General features: G+C 50.2%; 10 protein-coding genes across 10 annotated transcripts; 7 read left to right on the forward strand and 3 right to left on the reverse strand.

Moving 5' to 3' along the window:
- Nucleotides 1–901: 901 nt before the first annotated feature.
- Nucleotides 902–2,811, reverse strand: CTAM01_10821 (cytochrome P450; the record flags this gene model as incomplete). Its single annotated transcript, XM_060526833.1, has 2 exons — nt 902–1,672; nt 1,726–2,811. 2 exons carry the CDS (start codon nt 2,809–2,811, stop codon nt 902–904), a joined length of 1,857 nt encoding a protein of 618 aa, XP_060378481.1.
- Nucleotides 2,812–5,568: 2,757 nt separating this feature from the next.
- Nucleotides 5,569–6,030, forward strand: CTAM01_10822 (uncharacterized protein; the record flags this gene model as incomplete). The annotated part of the gene is made up of 1 exon (XM_060526834.1): nt 5,569–6,030. One exon carries the CDS (start codon nt 5,569–5,571, stop codon nt 6,028–6,030), a length of 462 nt encoding a protein of 153 aa, XP_060378482.1.
- Nucleotides 6,031–6,131: 101 nt separating this feature from the next.
- On the forward strand, nt 6,132–6,947 carry CTAM01_10823 (uncharacterized protein; the record flags this gene model as incomplete). The annotated part of the gene is made up of 1 exon (XM_060526835.1): nt 6,132–6,947. One exon carries the CDS (start codon nt 6,132–6,134, stop codon nt 6,945–6,947), a length of 816 nt encoding a protein of 271 aa, XP_060378483.1.
- A 245-nt stretch (nt 6,948–7,192) lies between these two features.
- Nucleotides 7,193–8,492, reverse strand: CTAM01_10824 (uncharacterized protein; the record flags this gene model as incomplete). The annotated part of the gene is made up of 4 exons (XM_060526836.1): nt 7,193–7,581; nt 7,634–8,077; nt 8,134–8,242; nt 8,298–8,492. The coding sequence occupies 4 exons, from the start codon at nt 8,490–8,492 to the stop codon at nt 7,193–7,195; spliced, it is 1,137 nt and encodes a 378-aa protein (XP_060378484.1).
- Nucleotides 8,493–10,302: 1,810 nt separating this feature from the next.
- On the forward strand, nt 10,303–12,106 carry CTAM01_10825 (uncharacterized protein; the record flags this gene model as incomplete). The annotated part of the gene is made up of 6 exons (XM_060526837.1): nt 10,303–10,399; nt 10,572–10,680; nt 10,734–10,918; nt 10,978–11,576; nt 11,654–11,852; nt 11,916–12,106. The coding sequence occupies 6 exons, from the start codon at nt 10,303–10,305 to the stop codon at nt 12,104–12,106; spliced, it is 1,380 nt and encodes a 459-aa protein (XP_060378485.1).
- A 1,811-nt stretch (nt 12,107–13,917) lies between these two features.
- On the forward strand, nt 13,918–15,051 carry CTAM01_10826 (alcohol dehydrogenase GroES-like domain-containing protein; the record flags this gene model as incomplete). The annotated part of the gene is made up of 2 exons (XM_060526838.1): nt 13,918–14,059; nt 14,414–15,051. 2 exons carry the CDS (start codon nt 13,918–13,920, stop codon nt 15,049–15,051), a joined length of 780 nt encoding a protein of 259 aa, XP_060378486.1.
- Nucleotides 15,052–15,571: 520 nt separating this feature from the next.
- On the reverse strand, nt 15,572–17,095 carry CTAM01_10827 (uncharacterized protein; the record flags this gene model as incomplete). The annotated part of the gene is made up of 3 exons (XM_060526839.1): nt 15,572–16,224; nt 16,279–16,850; nt 16,914–17,095. The coding sequence occupies 3 exons, from the start codon at nt 17,093–17,095 to the stop codon at nt 15,572–15,574; spliced, it is 1,407 nt and encodes a 468-aa protein (XP_060378487.1).
- A 1,799-nt stretch (nt 17,096–18,894) lies between these two features.
- Nucleotides 18,895–20,223, forward strand: CTAM01_10828 (uncharacterized protein; the record flags this gene model as incomplete). Its single annotated transcript, XM_060526840.1, has 3 exons — nt 18,895–19,206; nt 19,263–19,633; nt 19,692–20,223. 3 exons carry the CDS (start codon nt 18,895–18,897, stop codon nt 20,221–20,223), a joined length of 1,215 nt encoding a protein of 404 aa, XP_060378488.1.
- A 905-nt stretch (nt 20,224–21,128) lies between these two features.
- CTAM01_10829 (MATE efflux family protein) lies at nt 21,129–22,574 on the forward strand (the record flags this gene model as incomplete). Its single annotated transcript, XM_060526841.1, has 1 exon — nt 21,129–22,574. The coding sequence occupies one exon, from the start codon at nt 21,129–21,131 to the stop codon at nt 22,572–22,574; it is 1,446 nt and encodes a 481-aa protein (XP_060378489.1).
- A 570-nt stretch (nt 22,575–23,144) lies between these two features.
- On the forward strand, nt 23,145–25,361 carry CTAM01_10830 (uncharacterized protein; the record flags this gene model as incomplete). The annotated part of the gene is made up of 2 exons (XM_060526842.1): nt 23,145–23,505; nt 23,563–25,361. The coding sequence occupies 2 exons, from the start codon at nt 23,145–23,147 to the stop codon at nt 25,359–25,361; spliced, it is 2,160 nt and encodes a 719-aa protein (XP_060378490.1).
- Between the last annotated feature and the right edge of the window lie 180 nt (nt 25,362–25,541).

Here is a 25,541-nt window from a genome sequence, read left to right on the forward strand (position 1 = left end):
CACTACAGAAAACATCGGCTTGGGAACTGCTGTGCTTTCTTGACAAAACAAGGAGATATGACTGGATTCACACTGGAAAAGGTGAAGAACAACCGGTGCAGAACATGGACTACACTGCGTATATGCGACGCAAGATCCGCAGCATCTTTGTGTCGTTCAACCCGCGGATGGAGCCGCACATCTTAGAGTGCGATGGACACCAGTACCTTTGCCTCGTCCCTTTTAAGGATCTGAGTCCGACAGACCGAGCTTGTTTCAGCTCAGAAGGAGTCTCACACACAACGTTTCTTCAAAACTTGATCGAGGAGTACACTACTCCCCCGAGCTGTGAAGAAAAGGCTTCTATATCGGCCAGGTTCTCGGATATGGAGGCTTGGCCTTGTAGGCAAGAACCAGGAGATCCTCACGACGACACTATCGAAACAGCTACGGCCACTGAAGACACATGGTCCATGAAACTGAAAGTCCTTGAGTTTACTCGGAGGACTATAATGAGCGACGTAGTCTCAGGTTTTAAGCCAAAAACTACAGAACAAACGGGTCAAGGATGTAGAGATTATGGGGATATTACCATTTCACATGAGATCTCTTGGCGACTCGCCCATGCGATGCTCGGGATGCCGTTTACTAACACTTTGGCAGAACTTTTGCATACATGTGGTGTTGGTTTCACAGAGCAGGTTGAGGATCGAGAGTTTGTCTGAAGTTTGACAACCTCGGATGCGATAGCTGGAATTCTTCGTATCTCTCAATTGAATTTGTAGGCTTCAAAAAGCCATAACAATACACGTAGAAAGGATGAATGTTCCTCTTTTAGAAAACCGCAAAATACTTGGCCGGCCGCAATGTAACCGCCTGCATCTCATATCTCGAAATCTGGATTTGGCAATCAGTAAGCCCACTATCTCTCAACATTTCGCAATCGAACATAGTTCTTGATCGGTTTGTGCGTGACAACATCCCTCCCTTCGTATCCAGATATGGCCTCTGGACACATGAGTATTTCAAAGTTCCACACAATCAAACTGACGAAGATTCGCAGCTCCACGTACGCAAGCCTTCTACCAAAGCAACTTCGTCTGCCTTGGCCAAAGGCAATTTGAGGTCCAGCTGTGGAGTCAAACTCCAATTGACTACCATTGTCTGTTAATGCGCCGCCGAATTGTTCCTTGTTCGTGTTTTGATCATTGTTTGGCGGGCTTCCGGAAGTGAGCCACCGCTCAGGCTTGAAGTTAGCGATGTCCGCGGGATCCCATTCTGATACCCTCCCTTTGTTCTTCACCGCGATTCGACACGTTTCGTTTCGCCTCATCTCATCGATAGCATACGCTGGCTTACGGAGACTTGCGCCCTGTGTGAGACAAAAGATCTGAGTGCCTTTTGGGATGGGATGACCCAGCAGAACGGTATCGCAAAGAGCTTCTCGCTCAACCAGGGGCGCAGTGCCGGCGCAACGAAGAATCTCCTCCATCGTGGCGTCAAGGTAGGAAAATTTGATTCGCATGATTTCCTCTACTGAAGGTGTCCTTGCTTCTCTTGATGCTTCTTGGTATCGTGACTCCATGCAGGTGCGAAGTTTCGACTGAGCCGTCGGGTGGTCTGCTAGCAACTTGAGGCCCCATAGTATGGTCGTGCTGGTTGTATCGTGGCCTCCAGTAAGGATTCCGAATAACTAGTTATCAAGATTAGCGCTATTTGTAGAGCTCCCTAAATGTGTATATCTACCTCGTCTCTCATTGTAGGCGAAAGGAAGTCGGGCACCCTCCCGTCATCTTGAGCTATCTTTCTTTCTCTTTGCACCATCAGGTCCACTGCCGACCGCATCCATGTGTCGTTGTTGCTGTTTGCCAGCTGCCTAGATGTCGCCTTATTGAGTTCTCCAACAATGAACTCGTTCTTGAGCCTCATGGTTCGGCTGACCGGTGGGAGCTTTTCTATGATCTTCCACTTGAGGACGGGCCAGGGTGAGCCATGTAAACGTTCAATGGCGATAGTGACATCAAGGATGGTCGATAGGACCTCGTCGCATTCCACAGTAGGAAACTCAATCGGATCGTCAATGGTTCCGGACGCCCGCAGTTCGTTCAATCTTTTGCCATCGAGACCTTGAATAAGATCTGCTACAGGTTTTGTAGCGTTGTGTGGGAAGTCGCCACCAAACGAAAAGGCTGTAACGGCATCCAAAGCTGCGTAGAAGATATCTTCGGACACGTCAAATGGTCTACCGTCAGCTATGCGCGTCTTGTGTCGCCAAAGATCGATCAGATTCGTCACGTTCGAGTAGATGGCTGGTGCCGCGACGTCTTGTAGAAAGGGGGGCGACATGAGATCCTGCAATAGTCGTCGATGCGCTTTCCACTCGTCCCCGAGTTCCAGAGTAATTTGGTGGTTCGGCGTAGGACCTTTGAAAATGTTCTTGATGATTCGTCCGCGATCGAATTCCTTCCGCCGCATGCAGAGATCCTGCATCTCGCGGAAGTCACTCAGTATCACCACGGGTGGCGACATGGGACGAAGGAAGATCTGGCATACTGGCGAGTCGTGCTGGTCCGCCTGACGTTGCAACCAAGTAGCCAGGTCGCCCGTCTTCAAAACCTCGCTGGCGAGCTCTGGTAGGTCACCGAGGATTCGGCCGAGGGCTTTTGGGTTATACGGGATGCCGGGGATAGGCTTCGGCAGGGCTTTCCGATAGAGTCTGTACAAGAGGTAAACGGAAAGTATGCCCGTGAACAGTAGGAAACCATAGGCTTTGCTTGGAGAGATCGTCTCCCTCATGAGATGAGCCGTGTCAGATGAAGTTACGAAAGGCATTGTGGCTATGGTTCTTCCAGAAGAATGGCTGCACGAACGCCAAAGTGCTAAACCGGCGTGGGAAGAACCGACAGTTTATACGTGACGTCGCGAAAGTCAGTTTGTCACAGATGGTGATGCCCAAAGAGGCACGCTGTAGTCATTCGGGTTTGAGGACTCGAACTCCTTCTGCAGACTCCCGAAGGAACCCAATTTGTCGGGTCTGGGAGTTACCGCAAACGGCATTCGCTGTGGTGATGGGAAGTCGGTAACTAGAAGCGGTTCCCCACGTGCCATGGAAGCTTCCCACCATTGTGCTACGACGTGGATTCCTAATAAGGTAACTAGCTCATTGCGAGCAGTCTTAGCCGTCAGCTCTATGGGGTGACACTCAGACCACCACCACCACCACTTAACTACTGGAAGTTGAGGGCAATCGACGAATCTGTAGCAACGATGCTTTATGAGCCTCGAGAGTACGGCCACCATAAGCCTCGTTACACATGTGCAGCGACAAGAATACGCAAGACAGAGATCGATAACGACTAAATGGCAGGTCGTCTGCACAAGGTTTAGCTATGGTTGGTCCCGATGACCATATGTACTTTGGCCTGATGAATGAGTGAGGCAACACCTATATTGGCGATTATGGATATTGTATGTAAGATGATGTTTAGAATCGTTGGTTGAAAAAGTTGAGCTGTTCAAATGATAAAGTGCCAAGCATGCGGTGAGTGATTGATCTGCTTGTGAGTTCACGTTACCCCAGAGTTCCACGTACAATCGGGCACCTGAATGCAGGTCAGTTGACGGATGCACATCAGCGACCGAGGGAGTGGCAAGAGTCAATTTCAGGATGGAATAAGTCATCATGGCTTGTTCACAAATCTCTCAAATGGTGTCAGTCAGTATCGGCAACGCAGAATTCGTGTGATCACTTGAGAGGAGACTTCCGGGGATGCAGAGGGGCGAACTGAAGAACTCGGATGAGCATCATCATCATCAGGTCGAATGATTGAAAAGCAACGGCACTCCAGTAGTATATGGAGCATATTCGGGTCCGATTGGGCATCGCAGCGCTGTTGTTTCTAGCAAGTTCATCCGCCCGCGAAAACGAAGTTCAATTCCTCACTCTCGCAACACTTGCCGGAAAGGAGTCGGACAGAAATAGTGATCTATGTCTTTACCAATAGAGTGAGATGTGCTCGATAAAACTGGTACCTGGCGATTCAAGAACCCGCAGAAACTCTGTTCGGTAGAGTTTCGGTGGCGGCGGTGACCACAGGAGCCGAGGGGTTCACCGAGACCGCCGAAAACATGTTCATAAAGGCCTCTCGTCTCTGATAAGCTTTCTCCTTGGAGGTTGCTCCGATAGGTGACCCCCATGTCACTGTCAGAGTTCATTCAAGAATCAGTAGGTCGGCTCCGATAAGTCATCATCCGGCCGGTTGTGTCGCCCAAAATTCAAAGTCTGAAGGTTATCAAGTATCGTAAGACTTACATCCATAGTTGCAGGGATGCGTATAGTAAAAAAACAGCAATCTTGAGGAATGCGCCGACTCGATCAGATATTCTGGGAGTCTGGAGTTTCCGTCAAGCAGCTCACGGGGCCGAATCACCGTAGCGTCCTAGTCAACCGGTGACTGGATCTGCCAATCCAAACACTCCTAACCTACTCATCTTGTCAACCTTTTTCTATATTAACTACGACTGCTAAGTTATGGAGGAAGACATTCAATGTAACGGGTTACAATCTCGAACTCTTGAGCATGATTGCCAAACGAGTAAGCAGATATCCTAAACATTGCCCACCTGTCAAAAGCTTCAGAGTCATAGGCATACTCTAGAGGTCTCCTCACTGTTACCTAGATGATAGACAAATAACCAGCGCATTCCAATATTTCGCAACTTTTTAACTGAAACCAATACAATTAAGCCGACTGGTTTAGTGCCCAACATCTCCGTGGCCCCCTCCTATCCACATTTGGGCATGATCCACATAGCACTCTGTTCCACTATGAGCATTACTTAGTCCGATCTGGTATAGTGGTCAAGTTGATGCCCTCTCATACATGATTAGCAATTTGAGAGGATAGGCATAGCCCCGAAGTCGATTGTCGGTTTCGGAAACGTGAACACGCGTATTGCGCGGTTTCGCTTTGGATCAGCATTTTGTTCAGAGCTGGCAAATCCAGTCTCGTGCACCTTTTGCAAATGGGGACTCGCAACACCCTGCTCATTCTTTATCTCTAATCTGCTTTCGAGTACTTTTCAAAGCTAATGGAGAGGAGATATCTGGTATTTTGGAAAACGATGTCACGGTCCTGCCTTCTGTGGGACGTAGTCTGTTCGTAGTGAATGACTTTAAATATCACTTTCTCCGCCCCTTAATTGATATAGATTAAGCCATCTCCGGCAAAGATTCTCACAAGTTCCCATCAGTTCATCATGTATTTCCTCTGTGCTCATTCACAGGTCTAAAACTCATAATTCCGGCTTTTCCTGAACCTTTACTGGGTTTTGCGCCACCAAGATTGGAACAGATGGCCAGTGCTTATGGCTGTTCCATGTCCTGTACGGTCCACACCTCTAGGCTGCCGGACCGCTGCCTAGCGCGTCCCTGCTTTGCACCCTTGTCAAGCCAGATGATAATTAGAGGCAAAACCAGCGTACAGAGTCCTACTTCCATCCAAAGAACCAATTCTCTAGACACTCTTCCGACCTCGACGAATCGCGATACCTATGTAACTTAAGGAAATAGCCAATGAGATCCTCAATATGATCATCGGGCAACTATTCCGACTGAAAAGTCCCAGGGACCCCGCGAATATTCGTGAAGTTCGCAAGCACCTTCTCCCCGCTCGCCTCGTTTGCCGACGATGGAATTCTATTGTGACTGAACACCTGTATCAAACCCTGGAGCTAGCACACACTGGAACCGTCAACGGCGACGAGACTGGGTTTGAAGGCTGGAACAAGACTCTCGATATCGAAGCCGCCAGGAATGCTGCTGAACCCGTCATCATCCAGAGCTGCTCCGAGAAATCAAGGCAATTTGGGGACTGGGAAAACTGGAAGAATGGAGAGTATGATGCTTTCACATCAGCCATTAAACGGATCAAACAGTTGCCAAACATCAGAGCTATCGAACTGCACTTCAGCGAGAAATGCAAAGGCCGGTGGTCCAATCTCCATAACCCGTGGAACGACGTTGAGCCTAGCGAGACCCGACTACCTTAGACACACTCAAGGCAGTTTTCGAGGCCATTCGGGAACGTGCAGTTCAGCCTAATGCCGAAGTCAGCACAATTCAGTCCTTGACGATTCATAACCTCCAAAACATGCCGCATCAAGAATTCGTCAACTCTGGTCTTTTCAAAGACGTCGCCAAGGACATCGATCGTCTTCACCTGTTGATCACAGAGGAGTATGATGAAGACGGCCCAGACCGCGACATATTGATGGAAGAGCGCCTGGAGTTTGAGAGCCATCTGCAGCGACAGTTTCTTCCTCGCTTCGCGGCCAATCTCACCGCTCTGACTTTGAACTTCCACGAGTGTTGGGGCACCATGCCGGGATACTTCGACGGGGCAGGCCTAGTGTTCCCTCGCCTAAAGACGCTGAACCTGGGAAACTTCGTCATCAGCAACAACCGTCATTTTGACTGGGTTCTCTCACAGAAATCGCTTAAAACTTTGCGTCTGGACAGCTGTCATATTGTTTCTCACATTCAGGTTGACACCGAGGAAAACAAGGATTGGGATCTTCACAGGGAAGATTGGCAGCGTCTGCCCAAAGGCTCGTACGGCATATTTCATGACAGTGCCGAACTATACAGGTTCGATGGCACGTGGGAGTCCACTTTCGATAAGATACAGAACAACCTTCCCCACCTCAAGGACTTTCGATTTGATAGGCAGTCTTACAGACTTCACTTTCTCAATCCTACGAGGATCGGCACCGTGCTGCACCCGAGTCGATACATCAACTTCGACGCAGGAACCTTTCCTAGTCCATGGTTGACTTCAGATAGTGAGACTGGTGAGATGTACTTTGGAGATTACGAGTGTTCTATGAACCGTTCTGAAGAAACAAAGCAGGGCGACGCCAGAGCGTTCAGAGATCTTCTCAGTGCCTGCCATGAGAGGCATGAGTAGTGTAAGGTAGAAGTGACGGCGGGGCGATACCTACCTTACATCGTGCTGAATTTAGAGCAGGCAACAGATGCAACAAATTGGAAGGATCACATGAAGACTTAAAACTTTCCATAGCGTACCTAGATTGATCTGGGTTACAAGACTCTAAGTGCTGTTCTTTTTCGATCCAAATACACGCTGTTACATATGCAGAAGCAAAATTTGCAACATGCATTGCATGTTTGTCACAAACACCACCATCTAGCTTAGCTGTACCAAACAACATTGGCCGGTCCCGATGCCAATGCCAGGTGCGCGACAGCTGCCGCAGTCGTGGATGAGCCAGTAGCGTCGATCTTCCATACTTCTACGAAGTTAGAGCCGCTGTCCGTAATGGCAAAGTAATCCTCGCTGAACTTGGCGGGGGAGACGGCATTGGCGGAGCCACCGCTGTTCGTGGTGGGAGTGAGGAACAGCTGCTCGGTAATGGCACCGGTGGCGCTGTCGAGAGAAAAAGCGGAAACGTAGCCCGGAACACCAACGGTGCGGGAGCGGGTGGCAGCAATGAGGTACTTGGGTGCAGTAGCGCTGGCGTTGCTGCTGGGAATGGAGAACATGACTTCGTCGGCCCAGTAGGACGACGTGTTGGTGTATCCTGAAAAAATGTTACTCATTGGCTACAACAATACTTTTTCTTTAGCACATACCTGAGGGCAGGAGAGAGTAGGTGGTGTTGGTGAAAATCAGCTTGCCGGTAGTCGTGTCGCGCTTGTAAGACGCGATGGAATTGGCCTCCTCATAGACGACATAGACCCAGTTGCCATTGGGGTGCACAGTCAAGTGTCTGGGGTTGGATCCCTCGGCTGCGGCAAGGTACTGAACTTCTGTAACCTCTCCAGTGGTGTTGTCATAGGAGTGTGCCCAGACGGCGTTGCCCATGTCATCGGCGGAGTAGATGAAATCGTTGTTAGGGCTCATCCATGTTCCGTGGACACCTCCGGCGCTGTCATATGTGACATTCGCAGTGGCCTCCTGAAGCACACCAGCGTCATCGACGGTGATGGCCAGGCTTGAGCAGCCACCTCCATAGGGAGTCCCGAAAACAGTGTAGGGAGAGGCAGAGGAAGACGTGATGTAGTTGGCGTTGCTACCTATTCACTGTAAGCAACATGCTCATCTCAAGACATTCCACTTCGGGGGTGCTCACAGTCTGAAGACAAGCTGACGTTGCTGCTGTATGTCAAGCTGAGGTCGTCTGTGATGGCATAGCTCTGAAAGTAGCCAGTCGTACCGACATACAGGTTCTTCAGGCGGGACTATCGTCAAATTGTCAGCATCCGGCCTGGTTGTCGCATTCTCAGGCATTCTTACATCGATGTGAATCCACTTGGAGCCCGAGCTCGCGTCTGTGCTGATATTGTTCTTCAAAGTGAGCGACTCTGTCTGGTCATCGAATTCGACACCGACAATAGTGCTGCCAGAAAAGAAGCCCGAGAAGAAGTAATGACTGTCGGCTAGAGCCGGAGCAGCGGCTGCCGCGAACGAAAGTAATTGGAACGAGCGCATGTTGTTGGGCTTTGGCAGATCTGCAGATGGGATGAACAGGCATGGAAAGGCAACTACAGACGAGACTGGTACTTGGCATATTTAAACGTCAATTTGTAGAAACGCCTTTACAGCTAAGATGACGACTCCCGAAGGCCTCTATCCCGCCGGCGGGAGACTGTCCACATCACGAAGATGCTAAGCCCCATATCAGGGGGCCGTTGCGCGGCTCGATAAAGTATACCAAGCTTTTTGTCATGGGGGACGTATGCCCAGGGGTTAGCAAATACCGCTATGGAGTATGGAGAACAGCAGCCAGTGGCGGTGGAGAAACAACATGGAGTTATGGACAAAGGGTTGACGTTTGGAGCGGTAAAGAAGGCCTCGCGTTCTCTGCAAATGCCAAGAATAGTTTCAGAGTGTGGCTCAATACCAGAGCTGACGAAATTCAAGGGGCCGGTCCTACCGTCCTATGAGCGACTACGCCTATGTTCTGACAGGCGCACGCGTAATCCCGAAAAGTCGGCCAAGCCGTATTCAGTAAAAGTCGGGTCGGGATCTCCATTTTTGATGGGGGAGAAATTCGTCCCGCGGCTAGGCAATGCTTGTTTCAATCTAAGTGCCGCTGGTGGACGAGTCCGGGCTCAATGTTTTCCCTAATTTGTTAGAGTTCATCCTGTGTACTGCCCACATCCCGTGCCACGGCTCTGGTAATAATTGTCCGGCGGGATCCACGGAGCTGACCCCTACAGAAAGCCGGAAGTGCCGACTTTAGATCATCTCCAGAGAACCTGCTAGCTACTCATTCAGGATGTATTCGAACCGATCTAAAGATTGGAAGGGCATTTATGCCGCCTCGTCTCCTGTCATAGTCAAACTCATCTTGAGTAAAAACCTTTTGTCTATTAAATAAGGTCTAAGTGCGACGTGCGGACATTCAGGATATCAACCAAGCCTTTACTTCAGCGTCCCGGCTCTCCTCTTAGTAAAATTACATGTCAATCCCGTATTGATAACAAGCACTTGGCAGCTCAATTTTACTATCCCGATCCCGTTGGAAAGAACTCAAGATCGGCGCACTTCGTTCAGCTCATCCTCTACAGGCTAAATACTGACTCTTTAGTTTCCAGGCCGCCTGGATGAGGAATCCAGGAAATCTTCAGGTGAACAAACGACTAGAATGCTATCATTTCTTTCGGTTTGACTGCAATTCCCAACCGAAAGATTTGAAAAGTCATAATCGAATGTCGGTTCAATAGCTAGCTCGACCATCCACGCTGATGCCTTCGAAAACCTTGAACGAACCAGGCTCTACCGGCTTCAGTAACCATTGATTCAAGGCCACCTGGAATCAACGCGCAAAAAGTGGAATACCCCCGCGGATTGAACGTGACAATGGATATGATACCTCAAAACTTGACATTTTCCCACGTCTCAGGTTAGTAAAGATCGCTACCAAAAGCCTTGCTTGATATAAGTCCCGTAGGATCGGACAGCCTCATTATGTTGGTCGAGGCACACCAACTCTCAATTGTGCATAACGATTCGTCGAATCAATAAAATGAGCATGCGCGTTGCAATATTTCGGCTAGCAACATGCTGCATAATCATGGATCAAGCAGCAATATTGCATGCAATAAGGTCCATCCGGAGTGAAAGTGCACTTTTGTCAGCCTGGTTTTGGTGTACCCCTGTTATGCAGTGAGCCCGATCCGCCATGCCGCTCGCCATCATCATTGGATTTCTTCTTCTTAAAGTCCAAGATCTGGGTACCCCCAATCCGTTTGATGGCCATGAGCTTCTTGCTAAGCCTTGAACATTTGATAGAGCAATGGAGGAGTGCATGTTCAAAAAGCACTTGGCGAAATGTCGCCATGTCACTGAAGCAACGACTTATCTCACGCTCTACAACTACACAGCAAGTCATTGTACCCATTGATTCGCTTTCTTGCAACAATATCCTGACCGTTCTGGCTTGACTTAGGATCCATCTTTGAACGCGTTAAAAGAAGGAGATTTGACTCTTGACAACTTCAATGACTTTATATACGAGCAGGTGAGACTTTTAACCCCCTTTAATTCTCTGACTACACTTACCAGCCATCATTTTGCTACAAAAAGATTCCTTAGCACTAAGACTATCGAAGGGCGAGTTCCATCCACCGGTCGTAGAAGAAGAAAGCAAACTTTCGAGCAAGCTTCGTTTAATGTCAGGACAGACTTCGAATGGTGAATGCCACAGTGACTGACATTTCGAGATAGCATTCAGAAAGATGCCAAGGATTTGGAAACATTCACACCGCTGAAGATTCCACTGCCACCAGCACATTATCAGCAAATGCTCAAATGCCTACGGCTCCCACTGCACGCCGTCGAATTGACCACCTTTCTTGGGCCTCTCTTCTGGTACAGATATGTTCTTCTTGAAGACGATGATCCTCACCTTCGTAAGCTTTCACCACCTGATACTCATAGCCTCAAAGCTCTGAACTCACTTCGTATTTAGAGATGGTCTTTGGAAAGCATGATAGCCGTAAGAAGACCGGAACCCGCGGCTGGGAACTGATTCTATCATATTCTTTCAAGCGACGCGAGACCACAGGCTTCGTCAAATGGACACCTACCGCCGATATCGTTGAGTGCTTGTCAAATTTGCGAGATTGTGTTCTTGACATATGCCATCCACTTCTCATCCCCAGCATCATCATGTCTGATCTCGTAGCGACATCTGACGAAGTGAAACAACGAGAAGCCCGAACTAGCATTCGACAACTAGAAAAAGCAATCAGTGTCAATGACGATACAACAGGCTTTTACTACTCAAAGGACGGCACCATCGACTTACGCACAGTCGCAAGTGATCTCACAGAACACCACAGAAGAATTCTTCATAGACCACCCAAACTTTACTCCAAGGTCATCGATGCTTTGGAAGCTGCCACAGATTGCTTCTGGGCACATATTGACCCTACTGATAAGACCAAAGCGTTGGATCGGCTCCATGCGACTTTGAAGGACCGTTTTCATTGCCACAGAGTACGACTCGTCGGGTTGGAGAAATACGTTTCCATATCCGTGGAACGCTTGAATATCCAAAGAAGCATGGTCAGAGATATACCTACTCATTATGTACTTTTAGCTAGTAAGGGTCGCGAAACGTTTACTAACTAGAAGTAACTTAGGTTTCTTTCATTACGGCCGAAATTGCACAGAAGGATGCGAAATTGAACCTCAAGATAGCAGGAGATCAGAGAAAGATAGCTCATGCTAGCAAGAGCGATAGTCAGGCAATGAAGGCCCTTTCTCTTCTCGGTGCTGCTTTTCTGCCTGGCACATTCATCGCCTCCATTTTCAGCATGTCATTTTTCGACTTCCAGACTCGTTAGTATCAGCGCCCTTTTAATTGTTTCCGTATTGTTCAATACTGAGACTTTCATATGATAGAAGCTCATGTTTCGTCCAAGATTTGGATTTACTTCGCGTTTATGGTCCCGTTGACCACGGCAGTCCTTCTTGGTTGGCTCTTCTGGGATCATAAGCGAAGAAAATTGCAACACTTGACAAGGTCATCTTCCAATAACAGCGGCTCTGACACAGAGAAGGCAATCATGTTTGAAATATCCAAGAGAGCGTGAACAGACTCGGCAGTTGTGTTCACTAGCTTCTAAAGGTCGTTATTTTGTTTGCAGGCTGCGAGAAACCTACCCTAGTCCAAAACCATTTGGGAATTTCCGTATCTTTTCGGTCGCATTTGTCCGATTTCTCCAATACAGTCACTCAGAATTTCAAGCTCACAGGTAGTTCACTCTGCGCCTCTCTTTGCGACTGAACATAAACTTCAAGGTCATCATCAATCGAGACCCGGAGCCGAGAGTGGGGCTGGCGGGTGACTTCGGGCCCATACTGAAGTTTGAGCCGAGAAGGCCGGCTGGACTTTGCAAGTAATGGATGGGGTCTTGCGCTGTACATGCCAGCTCGTGCTGCCTCTTCTGGCTGTAGGCATTGAACATTCGTTCACATCGGGACATGCCATAACAGTGGAGACTCGGCGTAGTAGCATAGGGATGTTGCATGACTGGGACGCGCAGCAGTGGCGACGATAATGAAGCAACAGAAGGAATACCTTATTTCATCAAGGTTCCCCGTTACCTGCGAACAGATACGTCGTATCGAATCGAGCTAGTCGCCGAAGCATAAATAGGAATATGGGGGGTTCAGTTACAGAGAAGGAGCTGAGAGTATTGGGATAATCTGCCCATTGTCGGTGGGCTTGTAGGCTTGTTCGATCTTGGCGATGAAGACAGCAGTCTAGCACAGCCACGATGATTGTTGGTATCTCTATTACAGGGTAATTGGTTCGAACCGTGGATTGACGAAGAGATCAATTGAACTATATGAATTTCTGCGTAGGTGTAAAAAGGAGGTTCCAACCGTAGGTTGGGCAGGCCGCGATAATCGGAAGTAGGGGCCGTAATTGGCCCCTGCCCGGTCGGCCGTACGCCGAGGTCGAATTGGACTTCCAATCCGACAATGATTTCATAACCGCGTATGCTGTCCGAGAGACGAGAGGAATCTCCACGCCTATCACATGGCACTGACCCCTTCACTTCTGTCTGCCCTGAGTAGAATATCTGACCTTTACGCAGTACAACCTGCCAGTTTTTGGGATAATACTCTACAACATTCTTATCTATAAGCCTGAAGAAGGTAAATTCTTTGAATCGCCCAGTCCAGCTCGGCTGCCGATCGTATTGGAGTCGACTTCTGAGGGTTGGCATGAATAGCGAACAGCAAGAGACGGACTTTGGGAATCGGCGCAGCTTTCGGACAAATAACACCTTGGTTCATTGATTGAGATTCGGGCAACCCGATGTAGGGGTAGCGGAATTTTATCTCAATACCTTCAAGTTTCCACAAGGAGTTGTTCTGGCAAGAATCTTTCCTGTTTACCTACAGCGGCTATGAAAGACGGCTGCAAGGATCTATGCGGTCGTCCAATTGGGAGGCCATTCTATGCTCGATTCACCTTGTATTAGGACAAGTGGGCCGTTGCCAAATGCAATACCGAGCGAACTACCGCGCTGATATGTTGAACTAAGCTTGGGTTGGCATATGCTTAAATTCGGAGGTGGGTACGGCCTCGGTCCGTTCTCAACCTCGATGGCACCATCACTATCAGTGGACAAATGATAGAATCACAACTTTGGGCGTTTATCATTCGTCAACAAGAACAGCTACTGCTGCCGCGTCATGCCCATACAGACGTTGCTATGCTCTGCAGATCATGAGCCTCAAGTTGAGTTCCGAACCTCCGAGGACAAGAGCCGAATAGACCGAGGTTTGTTCGTTATTTAATCCAAATACTGCCTGGCTTGAGGGCTGAAAATGCAGTTCAATCACCATTGTCAGTTCCTTGACCTCGAGAAAACGTCTAAACTTGGACACTATGTCGCTTAGCTTTCTCAACAGCACCATGCGCGCTGCCGTCATGACGGGGCCGTATCAAGTTCATATTGATCAGTTCCCAGTGCCACGCATCATCAATACGACTGGCGCAGTAGTTCGGTTCACAACTTCGGCGCTTTGTGGTTCAGACCTGCACCGTTATCATGGGTTTATAGGAGGGGAGCCACCGTGTGCGCGGCGCCACGAAGCTAGTATGAACCTACTTCTCGGGCAAGAGTATGTCCTACTCAACCACATGAAAGCTAACAGTTATACAGTGGGATATATTGAGTTCATTGGTAGTGGTGCATCATATTTAGAGGTGGGGCAATATGTCATCATTCCAGATAATGGCGCTACTTGACACATCGATATGGGAGTTGTGACTGGACCTCGCATGGGCCTAGCCTTCGGAGGTCTAAACGGAGGTCTCCAAGGTTTTAACTCAGATTCTCCTCAAAAGTTTTGATTCTTCGTTACTAATGATGCTTGACCAGCTCCTTACGCCCGAGTACCGTTCGCCGACATGGCGCTTATCCCCGTCCCCTTGACCGCCGAGACCACCAACACCAGCATCGAACAAGACTACCTGACCGTTTCCGATGTCTTCTCCATCGGATGGATTGCTGTCACTAGATCCGGCTTTGAGCCCGGCGACACTGTTGCTGTATTTGGCGCTGGTCCCGTGGGCCTGCTTGCTGCGTACTCCGCCATACTTCGCGGGGCATCTCGGGTGTACAGTGCAGACCATGTCCCCATGAGACATGAGAAGGCCGCATCCATCGGAGCCGTGCCCATCAACTTCATGGACAGTGATCCTGTACAGCAGATTCTCGCATACGAGCCCGGTGGTGTCATCCGAGCCGCCGACGCCGTCGGTATGGAAGCCATCACTGCCAACGGTACAATGCAGCAAAACATCGTGCTGAATCAGATGGTCGAACTCGTCGCTGCAGGGGGCGGAATTGGCCAGATTGGAATCTACCTGGCCCAACCAAACACTGGTTTGGCTCCGAATGCAGAGAGAATCATGCCGGAAGTCTCGTTTCCCTCACCCAGTTCTTTTCGAAGGGTATCAGATACGAAGGTGGTATGGCAGATCCCGAGACTGTTGCTGGGGAGCTCGTCAACTTGATTTCCAGAGGTATTTCGTGGCTAGCGCATCTATCGACATTGAGGAAGTACCTACGTACTATGAGCGATTGAGCAATCAACAGGAGCTCAAGTTATTCATCAAGTTCCCTTGAATAATGAACTCGATGACCGACTAGCCTGTTTAAATCGGCTGAGTGCATCTGCAGAATATCCAAGCACCCTTTCTGGTACTTGGAGTCACGGGTTGTATCCATCCTCGCGACATGTAGACTCAAAGAGTTTACTTGCGAGGAGTCGACGGGCTTTGCGGAAGCCCAAATTTCAAGAGCACGGTATATCTGACTAGACTTGGCTCTCACTAAACTTCAACTCCTTGTACATATTACGTAGTTGGAATAACTTGAGACTGGCTGCCTGTTCTCATCAAGACTTGTCCATGACCAGATCCAAAATCGTAAGATTTGGCCCAGTCCATCTCTTCCCTTTGATGAACCATAGACCTACTGCAACCAGCAGGACGAAGACCATGACTGGTCCGCAATAATTCATGTTCTCTGCAGTTACAGGAATCGTCGAAGGGAAAGGTAGGAATACAATGACATAAAGGGTGTAATCAAGGCAAACGAGTTGATATAAAGACCGAACCGACCAAGGTTCCACTCTCCTAGTTCAACACCTCCTTTGGATGAGAAGCGAGCGTACAACATGCTGCTGATTGCGATCGCATAGCTGAGGTAGAGAGCCATGGATGAGAGGGAAGTGATAGCGCCGAAAGCAACGTAACTCGAACTTCCAATGTTGAGAAGACAAAGAGCACAAACAATGAACACCGTGACGATAATGGCGCGAATCGGTACGCGGTGCTTTGGGTGGACGTATGCCAGATAAGCAGGCATGCCTCCGTCCCTGGACCAGGCCCAAGTGAGACGGGATACCGATGCGATGTTGGCCAAGTTGACGCTAAACGAGACGACGAAGAGGCCGGTGATCATGGCCGTCGTGGCGCCCTTGGAGCCGGTAATGCTGAGAAGAATGGTGAGAATTGGACTAGCCGAGTTGAGGGCGTCGTCGATTGAGCCCATTGAGACGAGAATGACGCAGACCATGATGAATCCAAGGCATCCGTTCATAAAGATGGACCAGAACATAGCACGAGGTACCGCAGACTTGGCCTTTCGGGTTTCCTCGCTCATGTGAATGGCACTGTCGAAACCTGGACAGATTGTTAGCCAAAACGTTGGATTATCTTTGGATGATCGGCTCATACCGGTGAAACTCCAAACACAAGTCAACATGCCGAGATTCCAAGCAATGAAGTTATCCGTCCATCCAGACGCAATGTTGGTTTCCAAGAAGAAGCTGCTCGAGTGTCGAGTCCCCATCACGGCCAAAACCACGACAAAGACGACGAACAAGCAGACATGAAGAACTCCAGCCACAAGCTCAACCCACGGGATCACTCTAAAGCAGTACGTGTTCATCAAACCCTGAATAACGCACATAGCGATGACGAGCACCGAGGTGTGCCAACCTCCCGGCACATAGTTGGGGTGATTCAGCTCAATCATAGACTCCAGGAGAATGATGGTGACGTTCGCAATGCCAGCAAGGAGCGACACATAACCAAACCACGTCGACCATCCCTGGATCCAGGTAGCGAAGCGCTTGACACGTGCGGGGGCGAGGTGGAACGTCCAGTGGTACTGGGCACCGGCGACAGGTTGGATTGAGGCCATCTCGCCCAACGAAGCGGCTTGTGCGATGGCTCCGCAAAACACTATGACGAAGCTGAAGATGAATGTTTGAGGACCGCCGTTGTAGAGTGCAAAGTACATGTTTCTTGGGATGGAGTCAGACCAAGCACGGCCATGAATCTTTAGAGCGGATCGACAGTATACTTACGTGCACATGCCTTCCCATAAGGCCATGTAGGTCAACGAAAATGCGAAGAGCTGGGAGAAGGAGAACACTCTCCGCGTCCGCGTCTGGTTGTAGACTTCGGATCCATGTTTTGACTCGTTTGCGTCAATCTGACTGGCGTTTTTGGCGGCGGGCTGCAGCTCGATTGCTTCTGCGGGAGCCATGACGAGATGCTCGAGAGACCAATTGAGGCAGTAATAGAAGGGAAGTCAACAACAAGAAAGCGTTCTGAGTTTTCTTGATGTAAAAATGAGGATGAATGATATGCTTTCGATCCGCGGCACATGTAAGAGTCTCTTCAAGGAGTCGAGTTGGGGAAGATTAAAAGAGCCGGGCAGCACCTCCACAGCCTTGGCCAAATGCTGCACCATATGCACATAAATATCAGCAGGTGTAGCCACAGACGAGAGAGATGTGAGACAATGACCCCAGTAGCCGCAGTAAGCTTGCAGATGGATGGGCGACTCTGAACCTAGGGAATGATTGGCGAAGGGAGTATCCGGATCATCTCCTTTGATGCAGCTACGGCTGGCGGTTGGAAATCAGTACCAACGAGGATTTAATCAAAAATTCGGACTAGGTTCCGCTGAATATGCATGTTGAAGCAAACACTGCTTCCTCGATGGGAACTATTACCGACCAACAGGTGGCCTCCGCGGTGGGTTCGAGCCGGGGTTCCTGCATGCCGGGAGGGGTTCGACCACACGGACTCTAACCGTACCGTTCCCGGAGCTACTTGGCATCACCGGACCCTCCAAACTTTGCAGTTGGATCGACCACATATGGTCTCTGCCGGTCAGATTCCGTTGTGGCCATCACTTCGTTAGTCGTGGGCTGAAGAATACCCGGGTACCAGGGTTACGCTGCTTTGCGCCCATGTATTCGTCACTTCTCCGTGCGATCTCCCAGCGCGACTCAGGGTGAGGGAATCGATATCCAAGGTACCTGCAAATATTCTAACTCCGATCCTAGGTGAATCTGGTCCGGATGTCTGAGCTCCTCTGCAGAGAATGTAATCCGACTCATTGATCGATCTCACAACGATGGTCTGGATGCTTGCATGTGGCTGGGGTTTAGGGACTGCTGTCTTCTGAGAGGCATGTGTCCGAGCCAATGAACGCAGTGAACACTAGTTGGGCATAATCAAGTTGGAGAGCAAACTTTGCCAGGTTACGCGCGGAAGCTTACTACTTTACGTGTCATTTCAAAAAGTACGCACTAGAGTCTGGATACGGACACATGAAGTGTGATGTTTCCAACAGTCCCAACGAAGCCTGCCATGTTGACCTTAAGGACCAGACTCAAGATGAGTTCAATTTAACTGCTCGACATCTCATTTGGTCTTTTGACTCCACATCATATGTACCACGAAACTTCTCGTCACATCAGATGTTGGCCCACAGGCAAACTTCGCTTCCATCCTTGCAACACGTAACAGAACCACAATGGAAATTTCACCCCGCGCACACAGAGAGGGTTTTTTGAGAACCCGACGGAAGGACTCAAACTATGTAATAATCTCAAAGATTTGGTAGGCAGTCTGTCACCCTTCTTACGCACGAAAGACAAGGCTCCGTCATGTGGGACTTTCAGACACATGTATTACCTGTACTTAGCAAGTGCACATGTATGTTTAACTCACTCAAGACATGACGGAGTTCACACACTAGCATGTTTGGGCCTAGCAACCCTACTTCAGATTCTGTGTTGGTTGATTTGCTCGACACATTGCACGGAGCTGCTGTGTAGATCTTCGCAAACTACTCCGGATTCTGATCAGAACGCCGGGCTGTTGGATCGATGATGAATTGCCCACACAATTACCATGGGCCTGCCACCCCCCCCCCCCCCCCTTGTAGCTCATGGTGCTTATTGATTACAAAGTTCAAACACTCTGCAACCCCATCAAGGAAACAGTAAAACCACGAGGATGAGGCTCAACTAAATCCTTTTAGCGAAAATCATGTCAATGGACCAGCCGAGTATGGCAGTCGACATTCAACCAGATCCTCCATTCTACGCATTGACGGAAGACGATCAAGCTGCGCTAGTCGTTGTTGCCTCGCTCATCTTCCTCGTTTACGCCATCGTCGGAATATCTTTGAAGCTTATCATTCGTCTCAACATCACCTCTTTGAAGAGCCACGATGTAATACTATTAGTCGCGACCGGATTACTTCTCTCACAGACAGTCTGCATCATCATTGCTTGCAACCACGGACTAGGCCATCATCAAGATATAGTAGAGCCTCATAATCTCGAGGCATTTCACAAGGTATGCAGCCATATAGCAAGAGCAGAAGTAGAGACGAAATTGACCAAAAGTCATAGCTCTTCTACGCTTCCTCCATACTCGCGATTGCGATTGTCGCTAGCACGAAGATTTCACTATGCCTCCTCATTCACTCCATCAATAATCACGGACGACTGAATCTTGCAAACAAAGTACTCTTCGGTGCCATCGTTGCTTGGGGCATCTCTGGAATAACGATGACGGCCTTTCAATGCTCCCTACCGCAGCCGTGGCTTGCCACTGCTAGTAAGAAGTGCCCAGGCCGAGAGGGTATTTTCCTCTACAACGGCGTGATGGACATCTTTACGGATGTTTGTCTATGTCTGCTTCCCGTCGCTATGATGTGGAAAGTGCAGACTGCGTTGAAGAGAAAGGCAATGGTTGTTGCCCTTTTCACCACGCGCATCATGTAAGTTGCTCCGATATTTCAATTCAGCGATGTATCAGTTGACAAATCTTTCGCACAGCATTCCTATAATCACGATTCCGAGACTGATTCACACACATATCATGGTAACAGACTACACTGACACGACATGGAACGCTGTACATCACATCATATGGTTACAAGTCTCACTAGGCATGTCAATCCTCACAGCATGCATCCCAAGTCTGAAGGGAGTCATCGACAGCCTCCTCGGGTCCACCTCCGTGGCCGCCATTCAGGCACCTTACCATTTGTCCTCGTCAGGCAAAGACGGCGGTAGGCTTCAACCAACGACTTGGCCGATCGGCAGCGGGTCCAACACGAGACCGGGGTCTCATCTGGCGAGCGGCGCAGGAGATTCGAGGATCGCGAGGGCTGGTTTGGCTAGAGTACCCGAGTGGTCGATCGGATGCAAGGTTCACGGTTATGCAGAGAACGTAGCTTCCGGTCGCAGCGAGAGTGTGAGGAAATTGACTGAAGATGGAGAATTTGGGGCGTCTTCTGATGAGAGGCGGAGATCGAGCTCACAAGAGGGGTCCATGAAGTCTGCTGAGGCTGACTTGCGATTGTAAATTGAGATCATCTGATTTATTTGCATAAGTTACAAGAACTATGTTAATTGAGCTCTTGGGGGAAATCATCTCGGTTTCGAATCACAGCTCTGTGTATTCGGATAGTCTTCGGAGAGAAAAAGCATTTGTGACTCATCTCACTAGATTTGGAGATAGAATCAGCCATGAGTGAGCTTGGCAAGACAAAATCTCACAACTCTCTGGTCCTGCCTGTACAAATCCAATTAGATGAGTCAAATATGACCTGCAAGACGCTGAAGATCCGCGACAAATCGTTCTAATTCATTCGCGTACACGAGCACGGGAACTTTGATGAGAGCGAGTGGGCGAATGAGATCTCACACCAGTAACCCGAGGTGGCGCGATCCTACATAGTGCTGCGGGTTCGGGGATCCGGAGTAGTGGAGATGTATCCACCAGATTGATCCGCTTAGAGTACGTACAGTATCCGGAGTCGACGGGAATCGGAATGCATTGCCGGCGTGAAAACTTTCTCTTCTTGTTGCAGTCGCACGGACAGTTGTGTAAGCTGGCAGGGCTGTGTTCCTGACCTTGTCCTTCCCATTTCCATCCCTTATTATCCCTCGCATTCGCGGTGCAGAACGGCCCGATCCCAAGACGCGTTTGACACCACCCAATCCAGACGGAGAAAGTAAAGGAAAAGGAAGACAAAGGCAGACAACCATCCTGGAAGAACACACAGACTCCCTCTGATGCACCTCAGCTTTGGGCTAATCAAAGCAAACCTTACGGGAACCTAAAATCCTCAGCTGGGCCCCTGGCTGCTACCTTGAAGACTTAACTGAAAACCCAACACCTGCCACCTCACCTTTTCTCCGCCCTACCCTTCCCGTGTCATCTCACACCCTCGTTCTGCGACCGAAAGTAGAGCCGTCCCCCCCGCCATGGACCCCCGCGACCGAGACGACCGCACCGGCGAGACCACGCCGCTGCTGTCGGATCAGCCGCATCACAAGCCGGACATTGAACCGGCGGGTAGCGGTGGTTGGCTGTCGGAAGCATGGCTCCTCTGTCGATACTCATTACCGCTCATCGCCACCTATCTGCTACAATACTCGTTCACCGTCATCACAACATTCGTGGCTGGCCACCTCAGCGCCGATGACCTCGCCGCCGCTAGCATTGGTCTGACGACCATGAACATCATCGGCCTAGCTATCTACGAGGGCATGGCTACCGCCCTGGATACCCTTTGCGCCCAGGCCCACGGCTCTGGTCGCCTTACCGCCGTTGGCCTACATGTCCAACGCATGCTCATTCTCATGGCCCTCGCTACCGTCCCCATTGGGCTCTTCTGGGTCTTTTCGCCATCGGTTCTCTCCCTTTTCGTCAAGCAGCACCACTTGGCCGTCAAGGCCGGCACGTTCCTCCGTGTCAGTTTGATCGGCATGCCCGGCTACGCCGCCTTCGAAGCCCTCAAGAGGTTCCTCCAGGCCCAGGGCGATTTCAAGAGCGCCATGGTCGTCCTCATTATCTGCGCCCCCATCAACGCCCTTCTCAGTTGGCTGTTCGCTTTCAAGCTGAACATGGGCCTGGAAGGCGCTGCCCTGGGCCAGGCTCTGGCCAATGACCTGCGTCCCATCCTTCTGCTCATCTACATCGTCGTCTGGGGCCAGTGGTCGCACCAGTGTTGGGGTGGATTCTCTCGCAAGGCCTTCACTGAGTGGAGCGTGCCGGTGCGACTCTCCATCGCCGGATCGGCTGTCAACCTGGGCGAGTGGGCTGCCTTTGAAATCTTGACGCTCAGCACATCCTACCTGAGCACCGAGCATCTTGCCGCACAAACTATCTTGACGACCATCTCCGTCGTCATGTGGCACATCCCCTTCTCCATCTCGGTTGCCATCAGCACCCGCATCGGTCACTTGATCGGCGGCGGGCTCGTAGCGACCGCTCGGCGAGCCACAACCGTATACGCCATCGTCTTTACCGTCGTCGGTATCCTGGACGCCATTCTAATCTTCCTATTCCGCCACCAGCTCGCCCTTGTATTCTCCGAAGACGCCGAGGTCCAAAGGCTCACGTCCGACTCCATGCTTGCGGTTGCGGCTTTCCAGCTCATCGACTCCATCATCAGCGGATGCAACGGCGTGCTGCGGGGTCTCGGCCGGCAGGCGGTCGCGGCTTTTGTCGTATTTGCCGTGAACTATCTGGCTGCAGTACCGCTCGCGGTCTGGCTCGAGCTGGGATCACCAGGCCTAGAGTTGGATGGTGCCTGGATAGGCCTTGGTGGCGGCATGGTTGTCATCGCCATTATCGAGTGCATTTACATGAAGGTGATCCGCTGGCAAGACTGTGTCGAAAGTGTGAGAGATAGAGAAGGCATGTAATGGATTCATTCCAATTCAACAAAAAGCGGACTAGCATAAAAATACCATAGACAAGTTGATTAGACTTTATTATTCTCACGATACCTCGGCCCCCCAACTGTAAGGAAACTTCATCTTGACCGCACCGCTATCCCTAGTTCCCTCTTGAGTGCGCCGCTAAAGAACACTATTTCGGTGACGTATGCAGCATGACAGCATTTGACATATGGTGGTGTTGAGACGGAGTCGCGTAAAAGAGAGACCACCTGGCAGGGGCCACCTCAGCCCCTTTTCAGTGGGTCTTTGCCTTATGTCAGCGAGACTCCATTAGAACAGTGCGATGCACAGTCTTCGCATCCAACCGTCGGCATGTTGAATGGACGACTTGCACCTTCACGTCTGCAACTATCTACACCCTGAAAGCACAACCTCAAACAGCAACCTGCCGGCTTGCCCTATTCCGACAACAAAGTTATCCAGGACTTCTAATCAATATCGAAGTCTTTTGACCACTGCCGCCGTTCAAGGCTGCCCAGCCAATCTCGCATCGCCACTAAATGGCGGTCCGTCGACGTTGAGAATAAGTACACGATGCCCGGCACCGGGGTCCAAGCCCATCCCGATGCTGCCCAGGAGCGGCCGCCTTGTACGGTCTGCTGCGATCTCGACAAGGCGCATATGCCTGGATCTGTCGACTCCAGGGATTTTTCCCGCGATCTTAGGAGCATTATTAAGGCCGGTAAGAAGGGATGCCAAATATGTTACGCCATCAAAGTTGCTATCTTTTGGGGCAATAATGTCAACGTTCCCAAGAAGAGGCTGATGCTTGATGATTCATACGCCGTCATTCACCTGTACGAGGCTATCTCTATCCAATCATTTGTCAAATATCGGAACTTCGCGAACAATGTCATTCTCGTGAAGGGCATAGTCGACTTGTTCACGAAACCAGGTGAGAAAGTGATGAACCTTGAGGGGGCTTTCAGGATGGATATTGACACATTCACAGGCAAGCCGCTGCCGTGGAAGTCTATCGGAGTCTCTAATGAGGTTCCTCTCAAACTACACTCTAAGCATCGGCAGAAGACGATCCGTGGATGGGTCGATGAATGCAATGCAACACACAAGACATGTGGCACGAGGATGTATCCGTCTGATCCCGGTCTTGCTCCTCGGCGGTTTCTGGATCTTGGAAAAAGCCCGCGGAACGGTATCAAACTGGTCGACTCTTGTTCAGTCTCCGGGCCCTACATCACCGTCGTCCATGGCTACACCGGCCCGTTACCGGCTCCTTCATCGTTGACAACCTCGGAAAACTTCGACCAGCGCCAAAAGTCTTTGCAGTGGTGGCAAATACCTGTGGCCCTGCAAGAGACCATGACGGTCGCTAGCGAATTGGGTATCCAGTATGCTTGGGTCCAAGATTTCTGCGTCATTCAAGACATCGAGGAAGACGTAAACTGGCACTTGGCTCGAGAGGATATCATCTTCGGACGGTCATACCTCACTATCGCCTTGACAAGCGTTAAAGATCTCAGGCTGAGCAATTTCGGCCCCGAGCGACAGAACAGCATAGCCGGCGTCGAAAACGCGGGTAGATCCGTTGCCATTCAAGTCAGTAAATTTGGCCGCACACACTACATTTATGCTCGGCAGAGTATGCATTGGTATCACGTGGCATTCGCCAACAAGACCTTGTTGCGGCCCATGGATGATGACGAAGAATCAAATGTCTTTGAAGAACACCATGGACTCTTCCAGCATGCCCCTGCTTTCCAGCGCCTTTTGCTGTCTCGCAGGGTGCTTTATCTGCACAAGTCAGAGCTAGTGTGGGACTGCCTTGAACGGCCCAGATGCGAGTGCGATGACCCAATGTACTTTGGACAAGGACACAATTTTGTACAGAACATCCTGAAGAAACCCACCTGGATCTCGCGCGGGGCCGTCGGGCCTCCCGACTATGTGCTCAAACTTTACAAAGCCCTAACGCCGGCCGACCCCGAAGAGAAGCTGGCAGTTGTCGCCGGCCTCTTTCGACACATCCTTCGTCTCAATGGAAGATCCCACTTCGCCGGGATCGCAGTAGACACACCTGAAGAGCTGTCGCTTGACCTTCTATGGACCACCCTGCCGCCTGAGAGGGCGCAACTGAACCAGCTTGACCAAGATTCCCCATCTATCCCAGACGCATATCGACATCACACCAGTCGCATCCCGTCATGGTCCTGGGCATCCATGGTTCTGAGCAAGGGAACTACATTTGGAGGAGCCTCACAGCTATCGCCAGGCTACACATTCGACTCGTTCGATCGCAGTATGTCATTCGGCTCAGTGGGAATGTTCTACGACGAGTTGCCCGGATCCGACGATGGTCTGCTAGCCACCAACTACCGCATAAAAGCCAAAGCGGCGATTCGACCGATCACTGCCGTGCCACCGATGGGCAGAAGACCCCTAATTCCACATCTGTTTAGCTGTTACGACGGTGATCCCTTGGATCGCAATTCTCACATGATCTTCCGGTTTCTGCCGGATTGCGCGAGGCTTCGCGGTTCGTTCCAAGCCAGTGATGGGTTCAAATGTTACATTATGCTGCTAGGCGTCGTGACGCCAGTTGGGCATGACCGGGAGGGACCAATCAACCAGTCTTGTACCTGTGCAGATACTGAAAACCACATGCAAGTTGGCTTGGTCCTGCGAGAATCGCTGCGGAATGAGGGTGCATTCGAGCGGATTGGGACGTTTGCAGTACCGGAAAGTCGCGGCATGTTCTTGGGAGTCGTGCCGCGTGACTTGACCCTAGTCTGATGCAGAATGGATGGCTTTTTTTTAGCTGCTGGGGGGACTTTTTGTTATGCCAAGGTCGGCATAGATCAATCCCAATCTCCAAAGAATGACAAGACAACCTCGATGATTGTTTCCTTCATGGAAAGAAAGTAGGACGACTTCTAAAAATGCTAGATATGCTGGTAGTCGAAGGTCGTCGGA

This window comes from Colletotrichum tamarilloi (assembly GCF_030869305.1).
Source record: "Colletotrichum tamarilloi strain Tom-12 chromosome Unknown Scaffold_53.1, whole genome shotgun sequence".
Classification (NCBI taxonomy): Eukaryota; Fungi; Ascomycota; class Sordariomycetes; order Glomerellales; family Glomerellaceae; genus Colletotrichum; species Colletotrichum tamarilloi.